This window comes from Anarrhichthys ocellatus, unplaced genomic scaffold (genome assembly GCF_004355925.1).
Source record: "Anarrhichthys ocellatus isolate YVR2014 unplaced genomic scaffold, GSC_Weel_1.0 scaffold98, whole genome shotgun sequence".
NCBI classification, from domain to species: Eukaryota; Metazoa; Chordata; class Actinopteri; order Perciformes; family Anarhichadidae; genus Anarrhichthys; species Anarrhichthys ocellatus.
The window spans coordinates 163,647-189,562 of NW_022280128.1; the positions used below are offsets into that span (position 1 = coordinate 163,647).

The 25,916-nt window shown below is 40.8% G+C and overlaps 1 protein-coding gene across 1 annotated transcript in view; it reads right to left on the bottom strand.

Moving 5' to 3' along the window:
* ankrd6a (ankyrin repeat domain 6a) overlaps nt 1-25,916 on the bottom strand; it is a 46,782-nt gene that overhangs the window by 2,410 nt on the left and 18,456 nt on the right. Inside the window, exons 2-12 of the mRNA XM_031875875.1 lie at nt 10,755-10,810; nt 10,415-10,552; nt 10,178-10,276; nt 5,660-5,758; nt 5,352-5,450; nt 4,264-4,362; nt 3,354-3,431; nt 2,702-2,770; nt 2,069-2,218; nt 1,680-1,832; nt 743-1,043 (exon numbers count right to left, since the gene is read on the bottom strand). Of these exons, the coding sequence (XP_031731735.1) occupies nt 743-1,043; nt 1,680-1,832; nt 2,069-2,218; nt 2,702-2,770; nt 3,354-3,431; nt 4,264-4,362; nt 5,352-5,450; nt 5,660-5,758; nt 10,178-10,276; nt 10,415-10,552; nt 10,755-10,810 (1,341 nt within the window). The remainder of the gene's footprint in view (nt 1-742; nt 1,044-1,679; nt 1,833-2,068; nt 2,219-2,701; nt 2,771-3,353; nt 3,432-4,263; nt 4,363-5,351; nt 5,451-5,659; nt 5,759-10,177; nt 10,277-10,414; nt 10,553-10,754; nt 10,811-25,916) is intronic.

Sequence of the window (25,916 nt, forward strand, 5' to 3'; positions counted from 1 at the left end):
CTCTGCTGGAGGATCTGGGTCTGTCCACGGTGGACCGGTCTCTGCTGGAGTCTGAGCTGAAGGAGTTTCTGGTGAACCTGCATGATTTCATCTGATTTCACCAGAATCCGACCCGGTGGCTCCGATGACGAGCATTAAGAATAACTCTATAGAAATAGACCATCTTCTCTCTGATGGTCTCTTTACTGATGTAGGTCATATAGAGACATATAAACTGAGTCTGATTCAGAACCAGTTCCAACTTTAATTTACATCAATAAAATAAGTTTCACATTTTTCAAATAGTCTTTTTTGGGAGGTGGGTGAGTGGGTAATTAGTGGAGATGACTTAGTTGTCAACAAGTCCGACCACTACAACTATGCTACCATGACAACTGAGCAAAATCCATCCTCTGAGGAAAACCATGAGATGCACTTATTAGAAAAAGCTAGTTAGTTAACTTTGAGATAAGATTTATTTTGTCAAACTTCCAATTTACAAGGTCAACAATAAACGCCCATGCTTAATTTCAAACTGTGTATGCACACCGAAGGAAAATGCAATTTGTGATTCTGTATTTTTTCCATAAACAACAGACAAGTTGCCCAAAATATGTGAAAACACGTCTCTATGGTGTGTCTCAGTCCCTGTGAGCTGTGCCACTGACCCGTTAATGCTATGGCAGGGATAACAGCCATAAACCTTTGCTGGCCGCCCCTTTAAAATGGTCTCTATGGACTGTAATTATGGAAGCTTACATACCTGGTGACCTGTCCACTTTCATTTCAAAGTATGTCCTGTCCCCCATCTGCTCCTGCTCTGGGCCTCCCAGACTGTGGGTGGATGTGCATGGTAGGATGTTGACGTAGGTAGCCAGTGAGGTGCTGCTGTCTCCGGATACTACGGACAGCAGGGGGAGGGACTCCAGGTCAGCTTCTGCCACGGACTGCTCCACAGACCGTGAGGGGAGGAGTTTGTAATACCGGGATTTGGCTAGGATGTGGACATCCCTGTCCTTCAACTGGGACACGCACCACCTCTTCAGTTCACTACTCACCCCTGCCTGCTTTGGGATGAGAAACAAGCTGCTTTATATACATAGACTGTAACAGCTGGTATTTCTATTTAGTTCAAATGACTCCTTTTGGCTGCCGACCATGACATGACATATCTTCCTATTTAAATCCCAACTTCTAAATTGAATCTGAAAAGTCTGAATTCACGAAGCAACAAGTTGTGTCCAGACCGCATTGATTCAGCATGTCCAACACTTTAATCTGCCCAAGCCAAAGTGAGGAGGAATCTTGCTGTAAGCAATTATGTAACAATTTTCAATCTTTCTGGGATGAAATTTGTCAAATTTTATATCTCAGTTCTTTTCCTTCAATGATATTGTCCACTAAATATTTAGCTGGAGTGACATTTTGGTGACACTAAAACTGACAATGTCTGCCCCTCTTATCAAATAAAGTAGATTATATGCACAATAGTATCAATATTACAGTATATGTGTCCTTCCAAAAAATGTGAGAACAATTCCAATTTAGGTTTGACTTTAAAGATGCACAAAATAGTTTTTCTTCAAAAAAACTGATATTGGTATCAAACTTTGAAAACCCAAAGGAACTGAGGCATCAGTTTAAGACACTGATGAAAGTGTGAAGTCCCTGATCTGTAAGAAGAGACAGTAGAAGCAGACCTGGTGTCTGTTCCTGTGGTCCATTTTGCCCAGTCTAATGTTGACCTGCTCCTGCACGTTCAGGACGTGCAGCCTCATCTCCTGCTGCGTGGCTTTCAGCTGGCCCTCCAGCTTCTTGAGCAGGGGCTTACAGAGACATCCGTTGGCCGCCGCCTGCGGAGAATGGTCACAAGTTACAAACTCAGTAGCAGGAAGGACTCCATGGAGCACCCTGTTTCTGTAATGGTTCTTCTATAGCAGGTGTGCCCAACATAACTCAACGTGAAGTTTTAGCTCCAAGCTTTTCTCAAAGTCCAATGACTGTTTCACCTTTTCAGATACTGTGGTCCCTTCTGATTTATAAAGAAAGCTCAAATCATAATCAAACAAATGTTTTTATCATCAATAACCTGTCTAATGTTGCCCTCCTTGTCGCGGTACAGTGTGTAGAGCTGATAGGTTTTTCCATTCTGAACGGAATCTTCACCATCTTTCCAGAGCAGATTCTTCTTACGGGCGAAGTCATTCTCGCCTTTTCTTTTATCATTTTCATTTAGAGGCTGCAAAGAAGTAAAAGTAATGGACTGTTAGTAGAGATTGCATGTGTCAGACGCTTCCAGTTCGTTGGAGCTTTAATGCATATTTGTTGAGTTTAAAGAGACTTGTATACCACTACACATAAACATACTTACTTGCACTCTCGCAGAAATTCATTGGAATTCCTAAGACTACTGACTGAAATGCCACGGCAAGCTAAGCACTAAAGTGAAGATGAGCACAGGACCGTAAAACCTGACTCTCTTTATCTGTGAACACCATGACAGATGAAGACATCCACTGTGGACTTGCTGAGCAGGACAGTCCCGACATCGCCGTTGTTGACCCACCTGCTCCTTGACCCTCCTCCTCTTTCGGCAGCTGTATGGGCTGCTGATGGCGGCTGGGCTCTTGTTGCAATACTGCCTTTGCTGCCTTTGCTGCTGCTGCTGCTGCTGTCTTTGCTGCTGCTGCTGGTGCTGCTGCTGGTGGTGACTATGACCCACCTTGAAGGCAGTTCTGCTCTCCATCTGTTCACTGCTGGGGGTGTCCTCCTCCACCACAGAACTGCTGACCTGCTCAGGGCAAACAGACAAGATCGAGGTACGTGAAGTTCAACTCAAATGCAAAATAAAAACTGCAGTCAATGAAGCGACGACAGCAAATGCTATGTATCGTTTTATAATCTAAAGAATTGATTTAATGTGACTAACGCAATTCTTTGTAATTCTCCCAATAGCTCAGGAGACTTCTACAAGGTACAAAAAATGTTTTAATGACATTTTCTTACTTTGTTTGGAATCATTTCTACTCTGACAGCTGAGTGCAGGACCCAGTCTGTCACCAGTCTTTCTCTTTGTTTCCTTATTGTTCTTCCTCGCATGAAGCGATGTACCTGAGGACAAGTACAACAATCTGCTATGGGGACATTATTGGTTACATTTGATTATGTATTGCTAGTATGGCAATACACTTAGAAAATAATCCAGACGTTTGCTAATGCTATTAAAAACTGTGATCGTGATAGTTATAAACCCCAGAGTGATACAAATTCTACAATTTAAATTCTCGACACTGTGCAGCCTAATGTTTTGTTTTGAAGTATATAATGGACTCAAGAATATGAAGTCATAGAATGTAGGTTCAGTTTAGACAAACCTGTGGAGCTCTGGCCAGGAGATGTGCCATATCTTTGTGGTTGTTATCTCTGGCCTTGTCCAGGGCTGTTTTACCTGCCTGGAAGTGGACAGTATATCAGACACGCTAGAAAACCTTTCACATAGCAGCACATAGAACAGTCATATCATACATAGAACAGTCATATCATATTTTACCCTGAAGTAAAGAGGCACATTTTACACAGTTCAGTTTCACCATCACAAGTCGTGCTGCTTGTATATCATTTCTATAATTTCTTTTGTGGCTCTGGATCAAAAGGTGGAGGCGTGAAGTTTGAAATACACTGGCATTTAAGAGGCAGGGAGGATTATTGAAAGACACAATCAAATAGCAGTATGGGAAATGTAGGATCCAGTGCTTTTGGTATTTTAGCCATATATTAAAAAAATATATACAGTATATACTTTTTTTTTCTCCTTTACATTAAAGCATGGAATTAACATGCTAGCTAACTAGCCAGCTGTCCACTAGCTAGCTTGTTAATTCCACCATTCTTTCATGTTAATCTGGTTACATAAAACCAAGCTGCCATTCATCTGGCGAAAGCAATCTGCATTTCTACGCCGTGACAAGATTGTGTAGATGACACATTAAGTTGTTTTTTACCGAGGGGATTTTACATATACCATTCATAGTCTGATTTATAGATAATTATTCCTAAATAAACTTATTTTTGAATAGTAGTTGACTGTATTTTATTTGTATTGATTGATTTTATTTATGATAAAAAACAAATATCCAAAATCTTACTGTCATAAGCACCATGTGTTACTGTGTCTAGAAATGAATTGATAACTTGAATTAAAAATAATGAGATAACAGTTATATATCTTGTGATATCAGGAAAATTGTGAATCTGTTCAGCATCCAGCTGGTAGAGGGAACTTACATTGTTTCTGAGTGTCCCATCAGTCCCCGCCTTCAATAAGAGCCGAACTGTCTTCTTATGGTTCAGAGCAGCAGCCACATGGAGAGCTGTGTCTCCGGCCTATAGGCAAACACAGACATGTAGGCCTTCACAGTACAGTATGTATATGCCTGTGTGTTTGTTCACAGTAGATCAGGTAAACATGCAACAATGTGCAATTTGTCTAGAGGCAAGCACACAAGTCAACAAATAATAATAAAAAGTCCTATAATAAATAAATAATGGATTAATATTTACGTGGGTTGAAATGGAGAAGTTCTTACAAGGATAGGTATCCAAGCTCAAATCTAAATACAGTCATAAAAAGTAAATATGTACATTTACTCCAGTATAAGGTACAATTTGAAGGTACATGCATATGACATATAGGACTTTTCACTGCACTACATTTCTACATTCTTACTTTCTCAAAACAAGGGGGATAATCTGCCGTTGCCGTGAGATGATTCCAAGGTGTTTTAACATTTCTATTCATTTCTATTGATTCTAAAGTAGTGAAAAATTATTTTAAATAATCTTGCAGATTTATTTCAAGAAAGAAACAATACATCACATAAAATAGTTCAAAATCCACTGATCATCCCACATCATACTGCTGTGTTCGTGTTGAGACATATAGGGGATACAAATATTTGAAAACACTCTGAAAAGGGTCATTCTGCATATTGAGTAATTTTACTTTTGTTACATTTTGTCGATAATACTTCTGTACTTGTAATGGAGTACTTGATGCTTTCACTTAAGAAAAAGATCTGAATTCTTTCCCTCCCACTTTCCAAATCAATGTCTCAAAACTTTGTCTCCTATTTCTATTTTCCCTGTAATTACAGCCACATTGACAAAGTTTTCACTAGAAATTTAAATAAAGTGTCCTGTATGAAACATAATTGTTTCAAACAAACATACCATATCAGTGAAACCACACGAGTTTCCATGAGTTTCTCTGGCGTACGCTTTTGCTGAAGTCTGAGGGATTTTGTCAATGGTTTGTGTCACGCGGGCTAAAAGATGTCTCGCAATATCATATTGATAACACTGACATATTGTACCTGGTTCCTCTCTGTCACGGAGCACAGAGAACCCAGCAGGATCTTCACCAGGGTCAGGTTGTCGTAGCGAGCAGCCACATGCAAACAGCTGTCACCCATCTGGAACCAAAACACAGTTCTCAGTGATATTAGTTTAGTTTATCACGATACTAATATCAGTGATGCACCAAGTGCGTTGTGAAACTATTCCTCAATGTTCAGCAGTCCACAGTAAACGAGCTCAATAGAGTCAGAGTGAAGGGTCTCCTACTTCTTTAACCATGTCTCTGAGGAGAGCACAGTGCATTGTGGGATGCCTGAGGACTCACATCGTTCTTGGTGTCTGGTGTGGATCCTCCCAGCAGCAGGAGGCGAGCCGTCTGAGCATGTGCGTTCTGACAGGCCAGGTGGAGTGCTGTGTTTCCTGCCTGAATCAACATACTACAGTTACTACTGAGTAAACATAGTGGGCTTCCATTTTACATTGTTAGGCTCACCACAACTTTGAGAGAAAAAAACAACCAGAGATTCTGATGCTGTCTAGAGTTTGACAAGACGGTCCACATTATGGCATGCGGTATTTGGCAGGCCATTTGGGTCCACAGAGCCATTCTTATCACATGTAAAATGCAGATGCAAGCAACTATAGAATATGCACTTTAAAGAGGACATATCATGCTCATTTTCAGATTCATACTTGTACCTTGGGTTTCCACAGGAACATAATTAAATGCTACAATATTAAAAAAAGATATGATTTTTTTCATACTGTCTGTCTAAATATACCTGTATTCACTCGCTTGTCTTAAACGCTCCATTTACACGCCTGTCTCTTTAAGACCCCACCTGAAAAATCCCAGTCTGCTCTGATTGGTCAGCCTGTCAACTACACTGAGTTTAGCGCCACCTCTAAACGGCTAGTAGTGGTCACCGGTAGAGGTTATAGAAGTCCTGACTTGCTCGTTTAAAAAAGCACAGTTTCTGAATATGTAGTTTTAATCGAAAAATGACATGGAAATCCAACTTCTTTCAATTGGCAGCTTTAAGTTAGTGAAAGTTTGAGGGGGAGTTACATGAGGTTATGTGAAGGCATGGCGTTGGGGGTTGGGGGGGTTACAGTTCTGCAACCGGACAAAAACACATTTGCTGCTAATACATAACACATTATAATTAAATTAATCTTTGTGCATTCTTAAGTCAAACTAAATAATCAGAAATGTGTTTTAAATTTCAGTATTAATATACTTATCCTGAAAATGGTATTCTGTTTTACGAACAAAGAACCTAGACTGAGATAAGGCCTCATTTATTTAAATTTGCAACTACAAACCAAGTGAAGACAGAGTGAAATATTGTTCTCCTTACTAAGAATCCATTTTTTCCTACGGAGTTCAGTCCTTTGCTACAATGGCTTTATTTGATGTTCTGTTGTGGTGTATTTATATTAGAATAATACAAATGACTCAGTCTACGGTACATTAAAGCATAAATGTATTTCAATCAAAATCCTCTATGCAGCAGTGTAAAGTACAGAAGCCCTGAGAGGAAATTTAGAAAAAAATTCACGTGATTCACTTTCTAAGTCTGATCAAATTTTTTGATTTAGCCAGGTTAGTCTCTAAGTTCCATCAAAACAATGTCATCTGTGAAACTGGTAATACACATTTTGGCCACAAGAGGCAGAAGTTCTAGATGTTTTCTTCCAGGTGAGCTTCGATTTCTTCAGTCTAAACACAACATACATATATTGTATTTCAGCAAGTTATGTAAATTAAAACTCACCTGAAAGAAAGCATGACTGCTTTAAGTCCGCTTTCAGTCAGCTTATTGTGGCGGAAATGAGTATTACAACAACAAACACTTTGAAAAAAAAGTTCACCTGCCAAAACCTGTTTTTTTCACCTTTATTCACAGATGAAAGTTTTACCTGAAAAATCTTTTTTTCACCCAATTTTTACATCATAAACAACGGAGAGAAAACAATGTAGATCAGATTTAGAATGGATCAATCTCAATGCCTCTGTAGTAATGCGAACGTATGCAAAAGATAAAATAATGTTAGCTCTGGTACAATGAGACAGAAAACAGTGTCTTTTGTCTCATTGTCTTCATTTATGTTCTATGAAGCACTTTATAATAATTTTTATAGCAACTCTATCGGCTGTACAAGGCTACAAGTACAAGATGTGGATGAAAGTTTCAGAGACATGTGTTCTATACATTTAATGTTGCCAGATTTAAAGTGCATTATTGTTGTTGATGTTGTTGTTATCATTCAGTGTGGCTTTGTGGCACAAGGCAGTAAAACTGCCTGTGCCAAAGCACACTGTATATTATCCATCGGGCTTAATCATAATCATAACTAGAAAATTTCGCAAGACATTTTAACAGTGTGGCTTCTACTGCCCGAAGACGTCGCAATATATAGCTACACACGCTGATGTTACCAGTAGTATCGTTGAGGTTCGATTGAGATATCGCTTCTCTCTTTTCTGCATTTTAGATTCATACTCTTGGAGTGAATCTTATATTCGTGATGGACAGTCCACAAATGGCTCCCGTCATTTCTGTACTGGACATGTACATCTTTGTTTGAGAAGCCTTTGGAAATGACGGCAGCTAACGCTCCCGTCATTTCTGTACAAACCTCATTCTGAGCTTCATGTTAAGATACAGTTACTCTATAGGGCTTTTATTTTGAAAGGGTGGGACTGGGTGGGGGAGAGAGGGGGAGAGGAGACATATTCATTATGTTTGACACACAAACACAGAGGTTATTAAATGACAGGCTTCATCACAAGCATTCCAGTTAGAATTCACTCTCTGGAGCTTTTATTTTTAAATGGGGGGGGGGGTTCTCTAAATATATCTAAAACCTGAATGACTGTATGATAGAGAGAGAGAAACATAAAGACATAAAGATGATTAAGAAACGTTGCAGTAATCAGTGATTTTGAACAAAACCCCTGCCTCCTTTTAACAAATTAGCAGGAGTCTAAGTGCCAAAATATGGATACCGTGAGAAAGATAAGACTCTGGCAAACGCGCTGATGTGTTTTTTATGTTTGTGGTGTTAAAAATGTGAGCTCCAGAGCAATATACAAAACTGGTACCGTCTGCGTTCTTTGAGAAATTAGTGGTGAGATTTAACATGGAGTCTAATGGAGCAGTTGGTTGGAGTTCATGTCGCTCTGCGGCTCTTTGAGCCAAATGTGTAAGTCCGTTGGATTCCATAGATACTTTACTGCGACCAGCACAACATTTCCAAGCTTTTTGGCCAAAATGGTGTATAAAGAGTAAAAATTGTGGGAGCTGGAGCAATTTGTTTGGAAAAATCACAGAAGATTTTCAAGCTCCGCTCCACTCTGACAGTTATGCCCTCACTCTAGCTCTTAAAGAGCCGTGCAATACACACCCATTATAAAATCTGAAACAGACCCAAAATTTTCCTGAAACTTAATCTGTGAATTCATGAAAACTGTGCTAGCTATCAAAATGTCCCTTTGGCTCAATAAAGTGCAGCGTTTTGTTTACGTTTTAAACTTTGAATCATGTTTCTACGTTAATGTACGGCTAGTCAATATGGGCCCAAAGTTTGTTTAGCTCTCTTCACGCCGAAACCCCATTCAAGTGAATGGAGAAATTTTGCTCAGTTTTTGGGGATTTTGGGGAAAAAAGCTTGGAAATGTTGTGCTGTCGCACACAGATGTCTGTGGAATCCAACGGACTTACACATTTGGCTCAAAGAGCCGCAGAGCGACATGAACACCAACCAACTGCTCCATTAGACTCCATGTTAAATCTGACCACTCATTTCTCAAAGAAAGCAGACGGTACCAGTTTTGTATATTGCTCTGGAGGTCACATTTTTAACACCACAAACATAAAAAACAGCGCGTTTGCCAGAGTCTTATCTTTCTCACGGTATCCATATTTTGGCACTCAGACTCCTGCTAATTTGTTAAAAGGAGTTAGGGGTTTTGTTCAAAATCACTGTTTACTGTAATGTTTCTTAATCAGTCTGCCTCTAACACCAGGTGCGTCCTCACCATGGCAACCAGTTACACACACACACGCAGGCTCTCTCTCTCTCTCTCTCTCTCTCTCTCTCTCTCTCTACACACACACATGATATTCAAGGAAAGATCATTAGACCTCCTGTCTGCCTGTCTCACTCACTGAGTCCATCTGTCTGTCTGCCTGTCTCTCTCTCCCACTCACTGAGTCCATCTGTCTGTCTGCCTGTCTCTCTCTCCTACTCACTCAGTCCATCTAACTGTCTGTCTGCCTGTCTCTCTCTCCCACTCACTCAGTCCATCTAACTGTCTGTCTGCCTGTCTCTCTCTCCTACTCACTCACTCAGTCCATCTAACTGTCTATCTGCCTGTCTCACTCACTCTGTCTCTCTCTCCTCTCTGTCTATTTTTCTGTCTGTCTCTCTCTCCCTCTCCCTCTCTGTGTCTCTCTCTATCATACAGTCATTCAGGTCTAAGATATTTTTAGAGGACTTTTCCCCTCCCCCCATTTCAAATTAAAAGCCCCACAGAATGAATTGTAACTGGAATGCTTGTGACGACGCCTCTCATTTTAGTGTCAAACATTATGATTCTGTCTCCTCTCCCCCTCTCTCACCCACCCAGTCCCACCCTTTCAAAATAAAAGCCCCAAAAATACAAGATTCAATCCAAGAGTATGAACCTAAAATGCAGAAAAGAGATTAGCGCTATCTCAATTGAACCTGAATGACACTACCGGTAACATTGGCGTGTGTATATATTGAGATTTCTTCGGGCAGTATAAGCCACAAAATTTCTTTAGGAATTTTCTAGTTATAATTATTATCCTACCTTGTTCCTGATGTGTACATCAGCTCCGGACTTGACCAGTAGTTTGATGCAGTGAGAAAATCCGTGCCAAGATACCTCATGCAGCGCAGAGTTGCCGTCCTCAAACACAAAGGGGACAAAGTATTCCCATCACAAACTGTTACCATTTCATCAACCACGCAAATTGAGAACGTATGAATGAATGTTTCAGCAGGTGTGTGAACAACTTCTGACATGTACGGCAAGTCCACCACTTACTCTGCCCTGCAGGTCCACAGCACAGCCTCCCTGAATCAGAGCAGCCATGGCGTTACTGTTCCCCGCCATGGCAGCTCGGTGCAGGGCCGTCAGGTGACCGGGGCCCTGGCATGATAGTGGAGCCACATGGACCGCTGCCTGTTCACACATCACACACACACATTCATGTTCGTGGGCCTATACGTACCTGTTCTGTACATGTGTGAATGCATAAACAGTATTTTACAACAGATACATGTATGTCACACAATCATTACAATATTCATTTTAGTTGAATAAGAAAAAAACATCACCACTGTTCCTACGACATTATCAGTAATATTTTCCTGTTCCTACTCACCTTCAGATGAATGACGTCAATCCCACAGTAGTCAGGCAGAATGGATCTGGCACTTCCTGTTGTCACAAAAGTAAAAATGTTTGAATTCAACTGAAACAGGCCAAGGAGTGTGAACCGAAAATACTGCAAAGCTCAGGAGACTGGTGACCCTGTGGGTGCATTGACCCTATGCTCCAGAGAGAAAGTAAAAGAAAAAGGTTTAATTTCTCAGTAGAGTTCTTTTCATAATGTTGTCAGACGCTTATAATAACAATCTGAACCTGGCAGTGGCAAAAACAAGAACTTTTAGTGGACGTAACGTTACAGGGATGCTACGCAATTGCCCTTGCAGGTCATTTAGCAGCTGCGGGTTACAGCATTTTCCCTGTATACCTCTATATAGACCAATTTCAAAAGCTGTTGTCTCCATTAGTCACTTTGACACAAAAAACATGAGTAAATAGCATACATGTTGAAAAATACCAAAGTTCCCCTTTAAGGTTCAGGTTAGAATCAGGTACGAGTTATGGGATGATGGTTAAGGTTAAGTAAGGGGCTAAGGAATGCGTTATGTCAGTGAAGACAGAAGGGGCATGTGTGTCGGAGAATTAAGTACAGCCAACAATATTTAATCAACAGGCTGGATCCACCTAACTGCTTTCTACTCTAGTGTACAGCACAATGAACTTAGTTGTAGGACTTGTATATGGATATTCCACCAATTTTAGGGCAATGCAATGGGACAATGATCCTAAACATATAGAAAAACTCACTTGCATACAGTCCAGGCTAAAATAAAAATATTTCATGAAATGGAATTTTCTGTATGTATGCACATAATGTTTGGCATTTATCCTGTCCAATTTTCATTTCAATGTAATAATTGGTAATAATATAATAATTACTGCAAGACTGAATAATCAATATGTTGATTTAAAGGAGTTATAATCAATATTTTATACAAAAAATGGATCACAGGACTACTACGAAGTATTGCTCGCAGTGACAGACCCACAAAGATTCATCACCTGACTGTGCAGTTCCCCTCAGCGCTTTAGAAGCATTAGATCGTTTTAGCCTCTTTATATGGGGTCAGATCAGTCTCAATAATTGCAAATGCACACAGAAAGACTCACAAATGCAAACAGAAAGATTCACAAATGCGCAAAGAATAATTCACAAATATATTCGATTTACAAATGCACACAGAATGATTCACAAATACATTCCAATGCACACATAAATAAATTACGATTTATATAAATGTAAAAAAAAAAATCACAAATATATTTCTGCATTTGTATGTATTTCTGTGTGGATTTTTTACATTTGTTTTGTGGATTTGTATGTATTTCTTTGTGGATGCACTGCATTTCTTTGTGGATTTTTGAGACTCCCCTGATGTCGCTGGATTCGCAAATGCGTTTTTTTCAACATTCTAATTGTCAACCAATCACATGAGCGCAGCTCCCCCCTCCCCTCCCCACGAGGCTGATAGCGTTAGAGTTGCGCAATTTGCGGGGGTGACAGGTCACTTCCTGTTGCAAGCTGTCACTGTTTTGGTGCGGATTCCGCGGTAGTTTAGTCTTTATTTGTCTTTATTTGACATTATGTGACAATACATTAAGGTCCTTGAAGGTATGACTGTTGGTAGTTGTAATTGGTTTAGTAAAAAAAGGCCGAATTGTAATAGTAGGGGAAATATCTGTCTCTTTAGCCGCTAAATGGTCCACTATCTTGACCATCTAGTCTCTAACTGTGTCTGTTTGCTGCTGAGTGGGTACGTACAGTCACTTTATCAGAGCTGTCTCACTGAATACAGTTACCTGCTTTTGTGTTGTTGGCTCCCTCACTAAATACCGCTGACCTGAATTCTCAAGCTGACTGTCCTGATCCTTTAATGTTAAGTATCTGACTGTTACGACAAAGGATTTCATGTGTTTCATGTGCTGCATTTGAGCTGATAGTCAGATTATACTCTATGCCAAGGGTCAACATTTAATCTTTGTTGGTGATTAAATATCTTGAAACCAAAGCATGTGTACTCTGAAACACTTGGGCTCATCATTCACTCTTAATCTGTTCTCTTCACTAATCCCACTTGTATCACATACAGTTGTTCTATTTTTAACTTACTTAAAACGACCCATTTATATCAACATAAAGAGCCAGTTCTCTTCACGGAGACAGCAGCCATGTTTCTACAGTAGCCCAGAATGGACAAACCAAACACTGGCTCTGGATAGGGCTATTTGTGTTTTTGTGTCAGACACAATTGTAGTAGTTCTCCTCCCGCTTGGCACACAGGAGAAAATTCACTTGGTGGCAAATGCAACCTCACCGCTGGATGCTGCCAGATCCTCCACACCAGACCTTTAAGCTCCCTTTTCACTTCTATTAGCTGTTTTCATCATAATCATCTCAAGACCGCTCAGATCTCATCCCTAAAGGCAGAAGCCTTTTGCGTAGGAGCTCGACAATATAGTGTGATTAACTTTGTGTAACTTTGGCGGTTAGGTTTAGACAACAAAAACACTTGGTTAGGGTTTAAAAAAATATCGTAGTTTGTCTTAAAATAAGTATGCTTGCAATGTAATGTAAGCTACGGACATAAAGTCATGTGACAGACAACATGTGACAGAAAGTCGTCAGTAAAAATCTGAGTAAATCAGTAGGCACCTCCACATTTTAACTAATATTTCTTAGTTCATATGGAGGTGCATCTAGGGTGCTAGGGCCAGATGCCAGTAACCCTTGCTCATGTCAAGCATGGAGATACATTTGGATGTCCCCACTCTCTCAAAGTGAGTCAAACTTGAGACAGCAATAGAAAAGGGCTCTTCAAGCTGTTTCAAAAGTCTGCTGAGCTGGAATCAGAGAAAAAGAAGCCTATAGAGCTTAACACCCCACAAACCAAAAGTATAATGCTTGTCAAGCTGTGAGACGTCTCAGGTCTGTCAAGAGTTCACATCCTGTTGTAAACTGTTTTAAATGAGTCAAACATGGATAACTTGAGATGTTTACACACTTTCCCAAATGTTTCTGAATAAATACAACTTTCAAATAATGAAACCAGACCTGGGCCCCGTTCCTCGTACCTGGCTAACTGAGTTAGCCGGATCATTTTCAGGATAAGATTACATAGATCAGGGTTTTCGGTTCCACAAAGCAAGTTTGGCAAAATCACCATAGCAACACATCCATAAACATGAACCTGCTCCAGCGCAGGCTAACTGAAGGTAGCTGGATAAGCTTGCCACTCCCCCGGAAAACATGGCAGCTCCTGTCATATACGGTAGTCTAATGTGCTTGCGCATATACTGGGGGTTATACGGGAGTTCCGGAAATGCATGTAAAGTGAGACACACGGTGATCCATTAAAAGCAGCTGAGCAAACTAAGAAGCCTCTATTGCATTAATGCACAGCTCCCTTCCTCAGAGATCCCACTGATGAAGGAACGATATTAGTTAGATTAGCGTTTTATAGGGAGAGAGTTCTTCCACATCGCCAAGATCCGTTATCACATCATGATGACTTCCTATACGAGCGCTATCCATTCTGCCCACAAGGAATCATTTATTTACAGACCTTCTCGAGCCATACATTGAACACCACACGCCGCAGCCGAGCATTGATTGTCTCACAGACTGGATGCACAGACTTGCGCTTTTTTGCGAGTGGTACATTTTTGTACAGTGTTGGCGATGCGGAGAACATCGGGAAAGCCGCTGAATGCTGTGCTGTTCGGAAAGTTTATTTGGCGCTTAATAAACTTATGGATGTGTTCAAGACATTACCATGGCACATATTGACTCACCATTCTGAGTAATGTGTTTGTGCTTGTAGTGTTTACTTGCTCCCATGTCCTCTTGATGGCTGGTTGCATACATGAGGGTTGAAAGCACTCATAATTATATGACAGTGTTATTAGTACACCAGCATATCATTACTGTAGAAAATGATTAAGGTGGACTCATGATAAGAATAGAGAGAATCACACACTTTCTTTTCACTGCTTCAATTGATTGAATTTCTGATTATGAATAATACATACACACTGATCCGCCCATACACAGATTCACACACACATATTCAAACTCCTAGTTCTATATGGTAATCTACACATACATGTATATACTAGTGCTGGGCAACGATTACAATTTTTAATCGCGATTAATCGCATTGTTATGGCAAAGTTCAATAATGAATTCAAAAGTAGTGTATTGCGCACTTTTATTTTAAAAATACTGCTATATGAACAAAAGTGCAATAACATTTGGTTTGCAAACACTTATTAAAACAAATTAGGTTATTTTTAACAGCAGTATTCCCTTTACACAGTAGCAGTTCTATTTCTTCACTATCTGTGCTCAGTGTGCTGACTGTATGTGAAACGTTCCACTGCTGTGCAACAGGAATAACATGTTTCAGCACGTTTCAGCAAAATGTCTATCTTCTGTCTTCATGACAGTCAGAGCATGTGAATGCAGCTCTACTGTTCATTAATATAAAGACACTTTACGCACAATTTAGGTGTATTTTCCCTTTAACTCACGAGATGCAGGTAGGATGTTTTATACTCAATGTGAATATAATTCATACTTTGTTGGCATCTTATTCTGAAAACCGGATGTTCGTCTGAAGAAACCGGATGTTGTCTCAAGTTAATATTTCCGCTAACTTTCAAAGCCCTTCGCTGGCTCCCGATCTGCGCACCTTGAGAGAGTTCCTCAGACCGACATCTTCCACAACACTAACCGGCTGCAGTTTGTATCCACTTCTCTGTAGCATCTGTTAGCTTGTCTTGCTTTAGTTTATCTATACTTCTCCTACACGCTGCATCAACGTAGTCTGAAGACTTCCTCCACGCTGGCAGTGAGCAACAGACTTTCAAAATAAAAAAATGCGTTAACACGCTATGAAATAATTGTCGGCGTCAATTAATGAATGCGTTAACGCGATAACGCGTTAACTTGCCCAGCACTAGTATATACACATATATAGTAGGCTACATGATACATACGTGCATACAGTACATATATCCTCATATTAATTCGTATCAATTAGATACTCTTTAGGCTTGTTTTTATCTACTTATTCTGAAAGAGTTGAGATCATTATTTTCGCTATAAGATCTCATTGGATGATGCCTACTGCCAGCAGCACATTTAAAGACATATAATCTGATTGATTGGGGTGATGAGGCATTAAAATGAGCCGATACATTTTCCCAACACTTACGCATTTAACTTGTCTGTGATATTTTGCCGTGCTTCTTGTCTAGCCCTCGCAGCGGTGGCGCTGTTATATTTTGCCGTGATTATGGTCTTGAATTCCTCATATGCGTTCATGATCATCTCCTGCTCGTCAGCGGAGAAAAAGGAGGCTCTTTCTTTGAGTTTATTTGCCATTGTACTGTTAGAAAATCATGGTTTCGGTGATCAACGCTTCCCCCTTTTGAAGTAGGACGGGCACGCGCAATTATCCTGATCCTGATCGTCTGGTTCGAATTAACGAGATTGTTTGAGCGCGGATCAGCCTTTGAGAAACCGAGATAGCCTGATTTCAATCATCGGGTTGATTTCAGCTGGCTAATAGGACATTTGATCGACTTAGTTGAACCACGTACGAGGAACGGGGCCCAGGTCTCAGCCTGCATCGTGCCGTCAGTTACATAGGGAATCATGGAGAACACCAACAATAAGATCGACAACAAGTAAGTGGTCATCTTTTACAATCTTTTCAGGAAACCACCACATTATCTCTGTCCTCACTGTTCCCTCAGTTTGCTACAATGAGTACTTTAATCACAAGAATTTGAATGAAATGGAAACTCTCAACAACTGCATTGTTGATCACAAACGCTGGACAGCCCAGACCATCCTGCAGCTAAACGTTGACAAGACTGAGGTCATTATTACTGGCCCTGGCACAGCTAATGCTGATACCTCCAAACATCTGGACTCTCTGTCCCGAAACGGTTTCAAACTGTAAAATCCTGGTGTCATCTTTGATAACAAGCATCCGAACACCGATGTCCAGTCCTGTTTCCTACAGCTCAGGAGACTCTCCAAGATCAGTTCAATTCCTTCCAGTAGAATCTAGAGACTGTCCTACGTGTCAACAGAGTTCATACAAAGTACACCTTGTCCTAAACGCAGCAGGACTCACCAAAGTCAAAAACAGAGAGCACATGATACAGCACGTTGTCTCCTGGTGAATTTTAGAATTGATTTTAAGATATTATTGATAACTTTTAAAGCCTGTTCTGGACTCCCTCCTCAGTACTCAGATCTTCTGATGCCTGGAATCTAGACTGAGGTCCAAAGGTGACTGGGCCTCTTCCATTAAATCACCTCCCTGAGGAGTTCAGACCAGCTCCTTCACCTCTTTTAAATCCTCTTCACAGGCTTTGTAGCCTGAATTCTTCACTTGTGTATACATTTTCTTAACTTAGATTTGAAAGATTATTTTGATTGTTTTATGTTTACTAACTGTCACTGGTTTCTTCTTTGGTCAATGTCGTATAACTTTTAAACTATTTTGAATTGTTTTTATCGTCGTTTATTTTGTCACACCGCGTGGAGACACAGGAAAATACACTGCAGACTCAACTCTTCACTCATCGGAACAGCTTTGGGACACAGGCGGTCAATGCAGGCAAACAAATCCAGCAGGAATGAGGCTAAAACGAGGTCGGGCCAAAACAGGCAGCGATCACCAAAACCAGGAACATAGAACATAAAACACGAGGAACCCTCTGGAACCCTAGACCAGTGTTGCCAGTGTTGCACAAGGCTCCACCAGGGAATGTTGATGAAGTCAACATCTCTTTTTCTGTTTGTTCTTCAAATCACACATCTTCTCTCATCTTACCCAAGAGCAGTGAGTGTCTCAGTGAGACCATACAAACTTTTATAATGACGATATTAATATGTTGTCAGTGAACATTTCGCAGGTATGCTCAGTATCAACATTTTACATAAGTTTCATTCATTGTCATTATCTTTCCTTCATAACATTTTGCTGTTGCCAAATAAGTTGTAGATCATTTTTAGTCATTTTTAGGTGATGGGGATATTATCAATCTTCTCATTTCCATTTCAAAACAAAAGGAAATTAGTATTATTTGTCAAAATGTATAATTATGACTTTCATAATAAGTCATATTGTAAAACCATGTTATAAATAAAGTTTGAGCAGGCAAGAGTAATGTAAGAAGAGTGTAAATGTCTAAAGATTAGAAAATGATCTATAACATAATAGACGATCAGCATTTCCAGCTGATAAAAATACTTTTCCAAATGGATCATTGGTATTTCCACATGAGGCTGGCTTTTCATTAAACGTTCGTTCAATGAAAAAGAAAAGGAGTGCACTGTCCAGTTCCACGTGTGTTACCTTTATCCTCCATAGAGCCTTCACACTTCTCCCTGTTGTGGCAAAAAGGAGAATCCGTCCAAAAGTCCAAACAATTCTTTGAAAGAGCCGCTCGCTGTGTTTGTGTGTAAGAGGATGATGCTGCTGCTCCAACAGCAGCAGACCAGCTACTCAGTGTGTGAAGATTGACTGAGAGGATGCCAGCTGTTGTAGTGCATTACAGATTAGACAGAGAGAGAGAGAGAGAGAGAATAGCACACATCTACAATAAAAGCTTTATCCCTCCATCTAGTCGAGCACACCGTCATGTAAAAAGGTTTAAAGGTTTAATCCATGATGTGAAACTACGACAGAGAATCTCCATCACACACACACACACACACACACACACACACAGACAGTGTATTAGCGCAGGCCTGCAGGTCTTTGGTGAATCTTTCTGAAATGTGCTCCGTGTGGATTAGGATCAGGACGCTCAGATGAAATCTCTGATTCAGCCCGCTTTGATGGGGAACGTTGTCATTTCCAAGCTTTTGTTGCACACGACGATCCATCCATCCATCCATCCATCCATCCATCCATCCATTGAAATTCAATAAGGTCATATTATAATGATGGCTGGGTTACATGCTGGGTAGTTTCTTATCAGACATGAAGGCCAACTGGTCCGACTTCAGAGATCACCAGAGATGTATTTATTACACGACAAGCTGCAGGACATTCACTATGACGTACCTGGCATTGATACTTTTTCTTTTTCACATAGAACCACTTCCTGTGAAAACAATGTGACCTTAACAGCTCTAGTTTGGTTGGTTTGGTCTGGATCAAAGAAGGTGTACAAATAGCACAAGATTTGAGGGACATTCCGCGTGTCATGTCTAGGCGAGTCTTTTTAAGCCACATTGTTACTGTGAAACAGCTACAGTTAGCTTAAAAACAAATTTGTGGTTGGCCTTAAAATCAGTAGGTAAACTAAGTGACATAAACATCACTGATGTAACTTCAAAACAACACTCTGGGACACTAACACTGGCCTCCTGGTTGAAAGTCCTGTGTTTGAGTATTCTTTCTAACTTTTTATACTACGTACTTGCTCTGAGTGTTGCATATTCACGCGTATCCCTTTACAGTCAGTACAGACTACATGGCATAAAATGACACGCAACAATGCAAGAATGGCGTTGTTACTGCATGCTAAATGACTTACCGTCATTCAGACGCCATTTGGTGACAGGGCTGCGTTATTTACAAGAGGACGAAGCCGACCTCTAGAGGTCGCAGTAGTTATGACGGGAGCAAAGGAGGAAGTCAGGTGTAGTAGCGTAAAGAGCGACAAACTCCGCAAATATAATGATGATTTACAGTATTAGGGCCCGAGCACCGACAACGTCGGGCCGCGAGGTCCCTATTGAAACTGTAGGAATTATTATTATTATTATTATTAGGGCCTGAGCACCGACAATGTCAGGCCGCAAGGTCCCTATTGAAACTGTAGGAATTATTATTATTATTATTATTATTAGGGCCCGAGCACCGACAACGTCGGAGCGGAGGACCTATTGTTTTTCGTATGTTTATTAGGGCCCGAGCACAGACGTAGTCGGAGCGGAGGACCTATTGTTTTTCGATTGTTTATTATTCTTATTCTTATTCTTAGGGTTTCGTCGCAAAAAGGAGGTGCTTGGGATACTGGAAAAATGTCGAAATTTGGCACGCAAGCCAGAATTTGCAAAAATTGCAGTCTGATTGGGGTGTCCAACTGCGGTATGAAATATTGGCTCGATAGCGCCCCCTATTGAGTAGCCCCAACATTGGGTTTCACCTAGCTGTATGAAATTTGGTAGGTATGTGGAACGTGATGAGACACACAAAAAAAGTCATACTTTAACGAACTCCTCCCAGAGATTTGACCCGATTGACTTCAGATTCGGTCAGTATGCTCTTGAGACCTTGGCAGTGAAACGTTACTCAAAGATCAAAAAGTTATCGAACTATGTATCCGTGGCGTGGCGTCAAAAAAACACCATTCGCCGTGAAACAGGAAGTTGTTGTAACTTGGCCATACATTGTTTAATCTGCTCCAAATCTCTCATATGTCATAACATCCTGACCCGGAACACATCTATAAGACAATTTAGAATCATAGTAATAGTGCCACCTAGTGGCAACTGGAAGTTGTACGTTTTGTACTTTGACATCCTGCTCCTCACAGATTAATCAGATCCCTCTAAAATGTTGTCAGAACAGCCTTAAGACCTTGATAATGCTTCATCGTGAAAATTGTAAGAAGTTATTGCAGGGCGGCGACGTGGCGGCTTGGCGAATTTCGATCCTTCGCCATGAACGAATAAACTGATGTAACTCGACTCCACATCATCAGATCTTTACCAGATTTCACATGTTTGATTAGACTCCAATCCTGAAGACATCTGCAGGCCAATTTTGAATCATAGTCATAGCGCCACCTACTGGTAACAGGAAGTTAAAGTCTTTATACTTTGGCTTGTTTCTCTTAGTAGGTAAATAAAATCAACATCAAATTACTTCCACACAAATGTAAGAAGTTCATAATACCACTTCATGAAGCTTTTGATGTTTCGTCCAACGCCGTTGCCATGGCGACGCAGTCTTCGCCGTGAAAACCGAAGGTAATTTTGAGAGGCTAAAAATGCTTGAAACATAAGCAAACTTGGCGAACAGATTTAAAGGCCAAAATGCAGGATTCTATAATTACAGCGGCCCAAACACTGAACTTATTAAAAGGGTTTGTGGGCACACCATGAGAAAAAGACTTCTCTGATCTAAATATGTGCAAACTAAGATCCTTGGAGAGCAAAAGTTAGATAACAGTGGATTTTCAAACCATGTCAATGGGCATTAGTATAAATGATCTGTCCAGAGCTTCTTCATGACAATCAGGTTAAACGTTACAATGAATGCTTCACACTACAATCTAAAGTTACAGAAGAGCTTAAAATGAAAACAGTGTTAAATTATAGTGTTCAAGTAACAGCAAATGGCACTACTGTTTTGTTAACTTTCATGTAAGTCCAAATACAATCAGCAGGACACTGCAGGGAGTTGAACCCCATCCCAGTAAACTGTCAGTCTGTTATGTTACAAACACTGAAGCACATTCACACACATTAATTTTCTTAATGATCTTTAAAGGCTTACATTTATGATTGTATCGGAGGTACACTCAAAACATTTGAGGCTTAAGACCTGGCAACATGATCTTGCTACGCTGCTGGTCTACGCAGGAAATGTCTCAGTCGTGCATGCAGAGTGTGATGGTTACAGAAATGCATGGCCGCGTCACCCAGAGTCCTGCCAGTACCAGGAAATACCGTTGAACTCGTGCACGCAGTGTATGACGGTCACAGAAATGCATGGTCAGACTCCTGCTAGTACCCTCGACGTGCGTGAAGTTGCCCGATCAATGCTGCTTGCAGCTTTAATTTTTATTGTATTTCATTGAAGGTGATTCTGATTCTGAGTCTGAAGTCTCATTATTAATGAGACTGACATGGTGCAACGGATCACAAACCTCACGGTTCGGATCACGGTTCTTGAGTCATGGTTCGGATAATTTTTTTGATCAGCAAAGAAAACGGGAGGAGTCAAATTTAACTTTGCTTTCCATTCATTAATTAAAGAACTTCAAGAACACTCAAAGCAAAGAACTTTGGTCTATAGTCTTACATAAAAACAAAGATATTGAAGATGTCCAATTTGAAACAAAATGAACATTCAAGAATACTCAATTCTGTTAAGTTTAAGTGCAACATGAGGTATGTTGATGCCCTCGTCCTTTGATCAATATTGAAAGAAAGAAACAGCCAGTGAGCTAGCTTACACTGACCTGAACTGCAAGGCAACAACTTGGGTCTATGTTTACTTCCTGTCAGGTTATGTCATTCAAATACACTTCAATAATGTTTACCATTACTGTGAAATCGTCTATAACTTTACATTTGTTTTCAAAAAGATGAGAATATCTCCATTGTCTGGGGAGAGGGTAGACCTTTCTGTGGTGACTGGGATATTACTATTGGGCCTGTCCAGCTTCCACTCTGCTGCTTCTGTCAGCACCTGCACCAGGTGTGCGTCTGTGTGATTATCCCAGAGGGGGCGTGTCTACAGCACCTGTCTGTGTGACTCTCCCAGAGGGGGCGTGTCTACAGCGCCGGATGATGAATCTCCTCCGTGATGAAGTGAGTGGTCAGTCTTTTGCTCTTTATAGAGGAACGATCTTCATACTGAAGTGGGTGTGTGAGGGGATTTCGTAGTGTGGCTCAAGCAGTTTAACCAGATTTTGAAATCCTTTGTTTTCCACACCGGAGTGTCCCCCGCCACTGACAGACCGGCATGGTGTCTCTTCATATGTGTGGACATGCCCGATGTATTGCTGTTGTCGTATGTTATGTGTTTCTCTCTAAACAACGCCTACATACCGTAACGGTTTTGTCCACCACCCTCATCCGTCATTAGAAGTTAAATGCTCCAAAACTTGAGACTTAAATGACGCCGGGAGCTTCTCAAGTTCCTCCGCTCGCCATGACTTTCACCGTTAAATGCTTCTAACCTGCTCCATTCACGTGAACACACTACTGCTTTATATCTGTTCACTGACACTCTGCATTGATATTCAGGGACTTGTTACTTGAAAAGGAACAGCAGCAGTAAAACTTTATTACACACTATGATGATTAAACTGTTAAATACTCAATTGATCCGCTGTTCACAAGTGATCCGAACCGATCACGGATTGATGATCTGTTACACCACTAACTGACAGGGATCCATTGATCCTGTGTTTTCTGTCTCCCCCTTGTCGTTGTTGTTGTAAGAGCAGCTCACAGACTGGAGTTTTGAATTTCTATTGGTTAACCCAGGGATCGGCAACCTGCGCCTCGCGAGCTTCTCTGTTGCGGCTCCCTGAGGTCCCCAACTGGCGCACCGGATCCGGACCCAGTAACTAAAAATCTATAGATAATTTGGAATTATACATATTGGGCGCCGAGTTTAAACTTTAACCAGCACCTCTTATTCAGCCGTTACGGCACTTGTTCGGCGGTGCAGGAAATACACCGCCCAATGCATTGCAAATCACATCACATGATGCAGCTCAGCCAATCAAATATGGGTATACTGACAACACACACACCGTGACACACGGGCTGAGACGAGGAAATAGAAAGAAGAGCAGGGAAATTGCGCTGATAGAAGAAGTTATCTCACATGACTCTCCAAAAAGAGAAACGTGTTCAGAGAGAATATAATTTATAAGCAAGAATGAACAGAATCGTATATGTTAATTATTCCCACAGGCAGTTAAATCCTCTACCTCTGTCAAGCGCTTTCCCCTGCAGGTGGCTAATCATGATTTTCAGACCCCCGCCCTCTGTAAACTATCAATGGATAAATCCAAAAAAAGAAAAGTCACGGAGGAAAATAGAGTTTAACTCTGCATGGACGTCTTCATTTGCTTTCACTGCCAACGATGCTGGCTTACCTGTATGCTTCCAGAACAAGCACACAGCATGTGCTGAAAAGTGTCACGCTGGAGATGATTTGTCAGCTGCTGCAGCAAACTCTCCTCTTCATAAGAGTTTGATATTGTTATATCAGGTAAAATTGCAAAAAAATGTCAAGAATTGTCTTTATTCTTATTCTATATTTTCATAAATACAACAAACTATAGTTTTTGTATATATAATATAACTATATATACAACTTTATAAGCTGTGATATCAAATAGCTTTTGCGGCTCCAGACAAATTTTATTTGGTGGAAAATAGAGCAAATTGGCTCTTTGGATAGAAAAGGTTGCCGACCCCTGGGTTAACAGAAGTCAATATTGCACTTTGATGCATGTCTTTAAGAAGGAACAAACTGGAAAATTTCAAAAAATCAGAGGTACTTTACACCTAAAGGGAGATGTAATCCAGTGTCATCATTAAAATTCATTCATGCAACCTCCAATACAAATTTAAGAAAATGAAGGAGGGAACATTTAGAGTTTGATTTAGATTTTGTTTTTATTGCAAAAAAAATGTCAGACACGTAATGACAAAACATGAAATAGAATAAAATACAAGTGTGCAGGAAAGAAACCATCCCTAAAATCTCAAAAGCCCTTATTTATTACATTTTTTTTTTTTGACAACATACAGTTAAGTCACTCACATCCATAATTGATGGGCTTGATTAAGTTTGTTTCTTAATGTATTTGAATTAAAAATACAGATGTTTACTGCAGCTTTTAAAGCTGCTACCAGGATCTCTGATTGTGTCGTAATTAGACCTGCTGGCGCTGATGACAAACACTAAATGTGTAATATGTAGGAATTTTCTAAAGGCAGTAAATAGACTGAGCCACACACACAGCGGACAGGATAAGTCTGCTTGTTAATACACATGAATTTAGTAAACATGTTTTTAAAAAATCTGATAACAAATGGTATTTTATTACCCAAACACAGAGAGAGTATGGACAGAAGAAGTCTCTGGTTTATCAATGAAGTATATGGACTATGGACTCTGTTAACAGTGACCCAAGTGTCACAGCTGAGTGTTAAGTAAACCACACCTGCATCTGCTGTGTGAAATGACCTCAAACATATTTTTGGCATTTATGTGCTGACATTTGTTGTATCTTCTCGTCTGATATATAAGCCAGTCCTGAGATATCTTCCAAAATCTGATGTGAGCCGATAGATTGGCTCAGCCGCTTTATTGGCCCGGCTCAAGTGAGTCAACTAAAGTCTGATAACAGAAATAATGATACATCTTCCCACATTTAAGCAGCAATATCTTTGCACAGGATATAGTTGTGATTATGACCACAAGGGAGCAGACTCCAAGGATTATTATGCCTATTTCCCAAAGGACACTTGACTGGTAAAGAAGGTATCTGCTGTCAAGAGTGTTCCCATCTGTAATGAAAGAAGATCCTGAAAACCCATTCTGACCAACAAAGTGGTCCATTCTGTCCACTCCGTTTCAAACTGGGATTGGAAAAGCTCAGACGTCAAAAATCAGGATCAAAATTGTATCTTTTTAGTCTTTTAGTAGGACTTTTGACCCTCATCCTCTTTCACTGAATATCAATTAAAGGGATAGTTCAGGTTTTTGTCCTTTCGGTCACGACCCAGAGTTCGTGACCATAGGTGAGGGTAGGAACGTAGACCGATTGGTAAATTGAGAGCTTTGCCTTCCGGCTCAGCTCCCTCTTCACCAAGACGGTCCGGTGCAGCGCCTGCTTTACTGCTGCAGCTGCACCGATCCGTCTGTCGATCTCCCGCTCCATCTTAGCCTCACTCGTGAACAAGACCCCGAGATACTTGAACTCCTTCGCTTGAGGTAGGCACTCCGTCCCCACCTGGAGGGAGCAATCCACCGGTTTCAGGCAGAGAACCATGGCCTCAGATTTGGAGGTGCTAACTCTCATCCCCGCCGCTTCACACTCGGCTGCAAACCGCCCCAGTGAATGCTGGAGGTCACAATCCGAGGAGGCTAACAGGACCACATCATCTGCAAATAGCAGAGAAGCGATCCCGAGACCCCCGAGACTGACGTTCTCCGCTCCCAGGCTACGCCTAGATATCCTGTCCATGAAAATCACAAACAGGACCGGTGACAAAGGGCAGCCCTGGCGGAGGCCAACACCCACTGGGAACGTGTCTGACTTATTGCCGAGAATGCGGACACAGCTCCTACTGCAGCCGTACAGAGACCGGATCGCCCGTTGTAACGGGTCCGGCACCCCATACTCCCGCAGCACCCCCCACAAG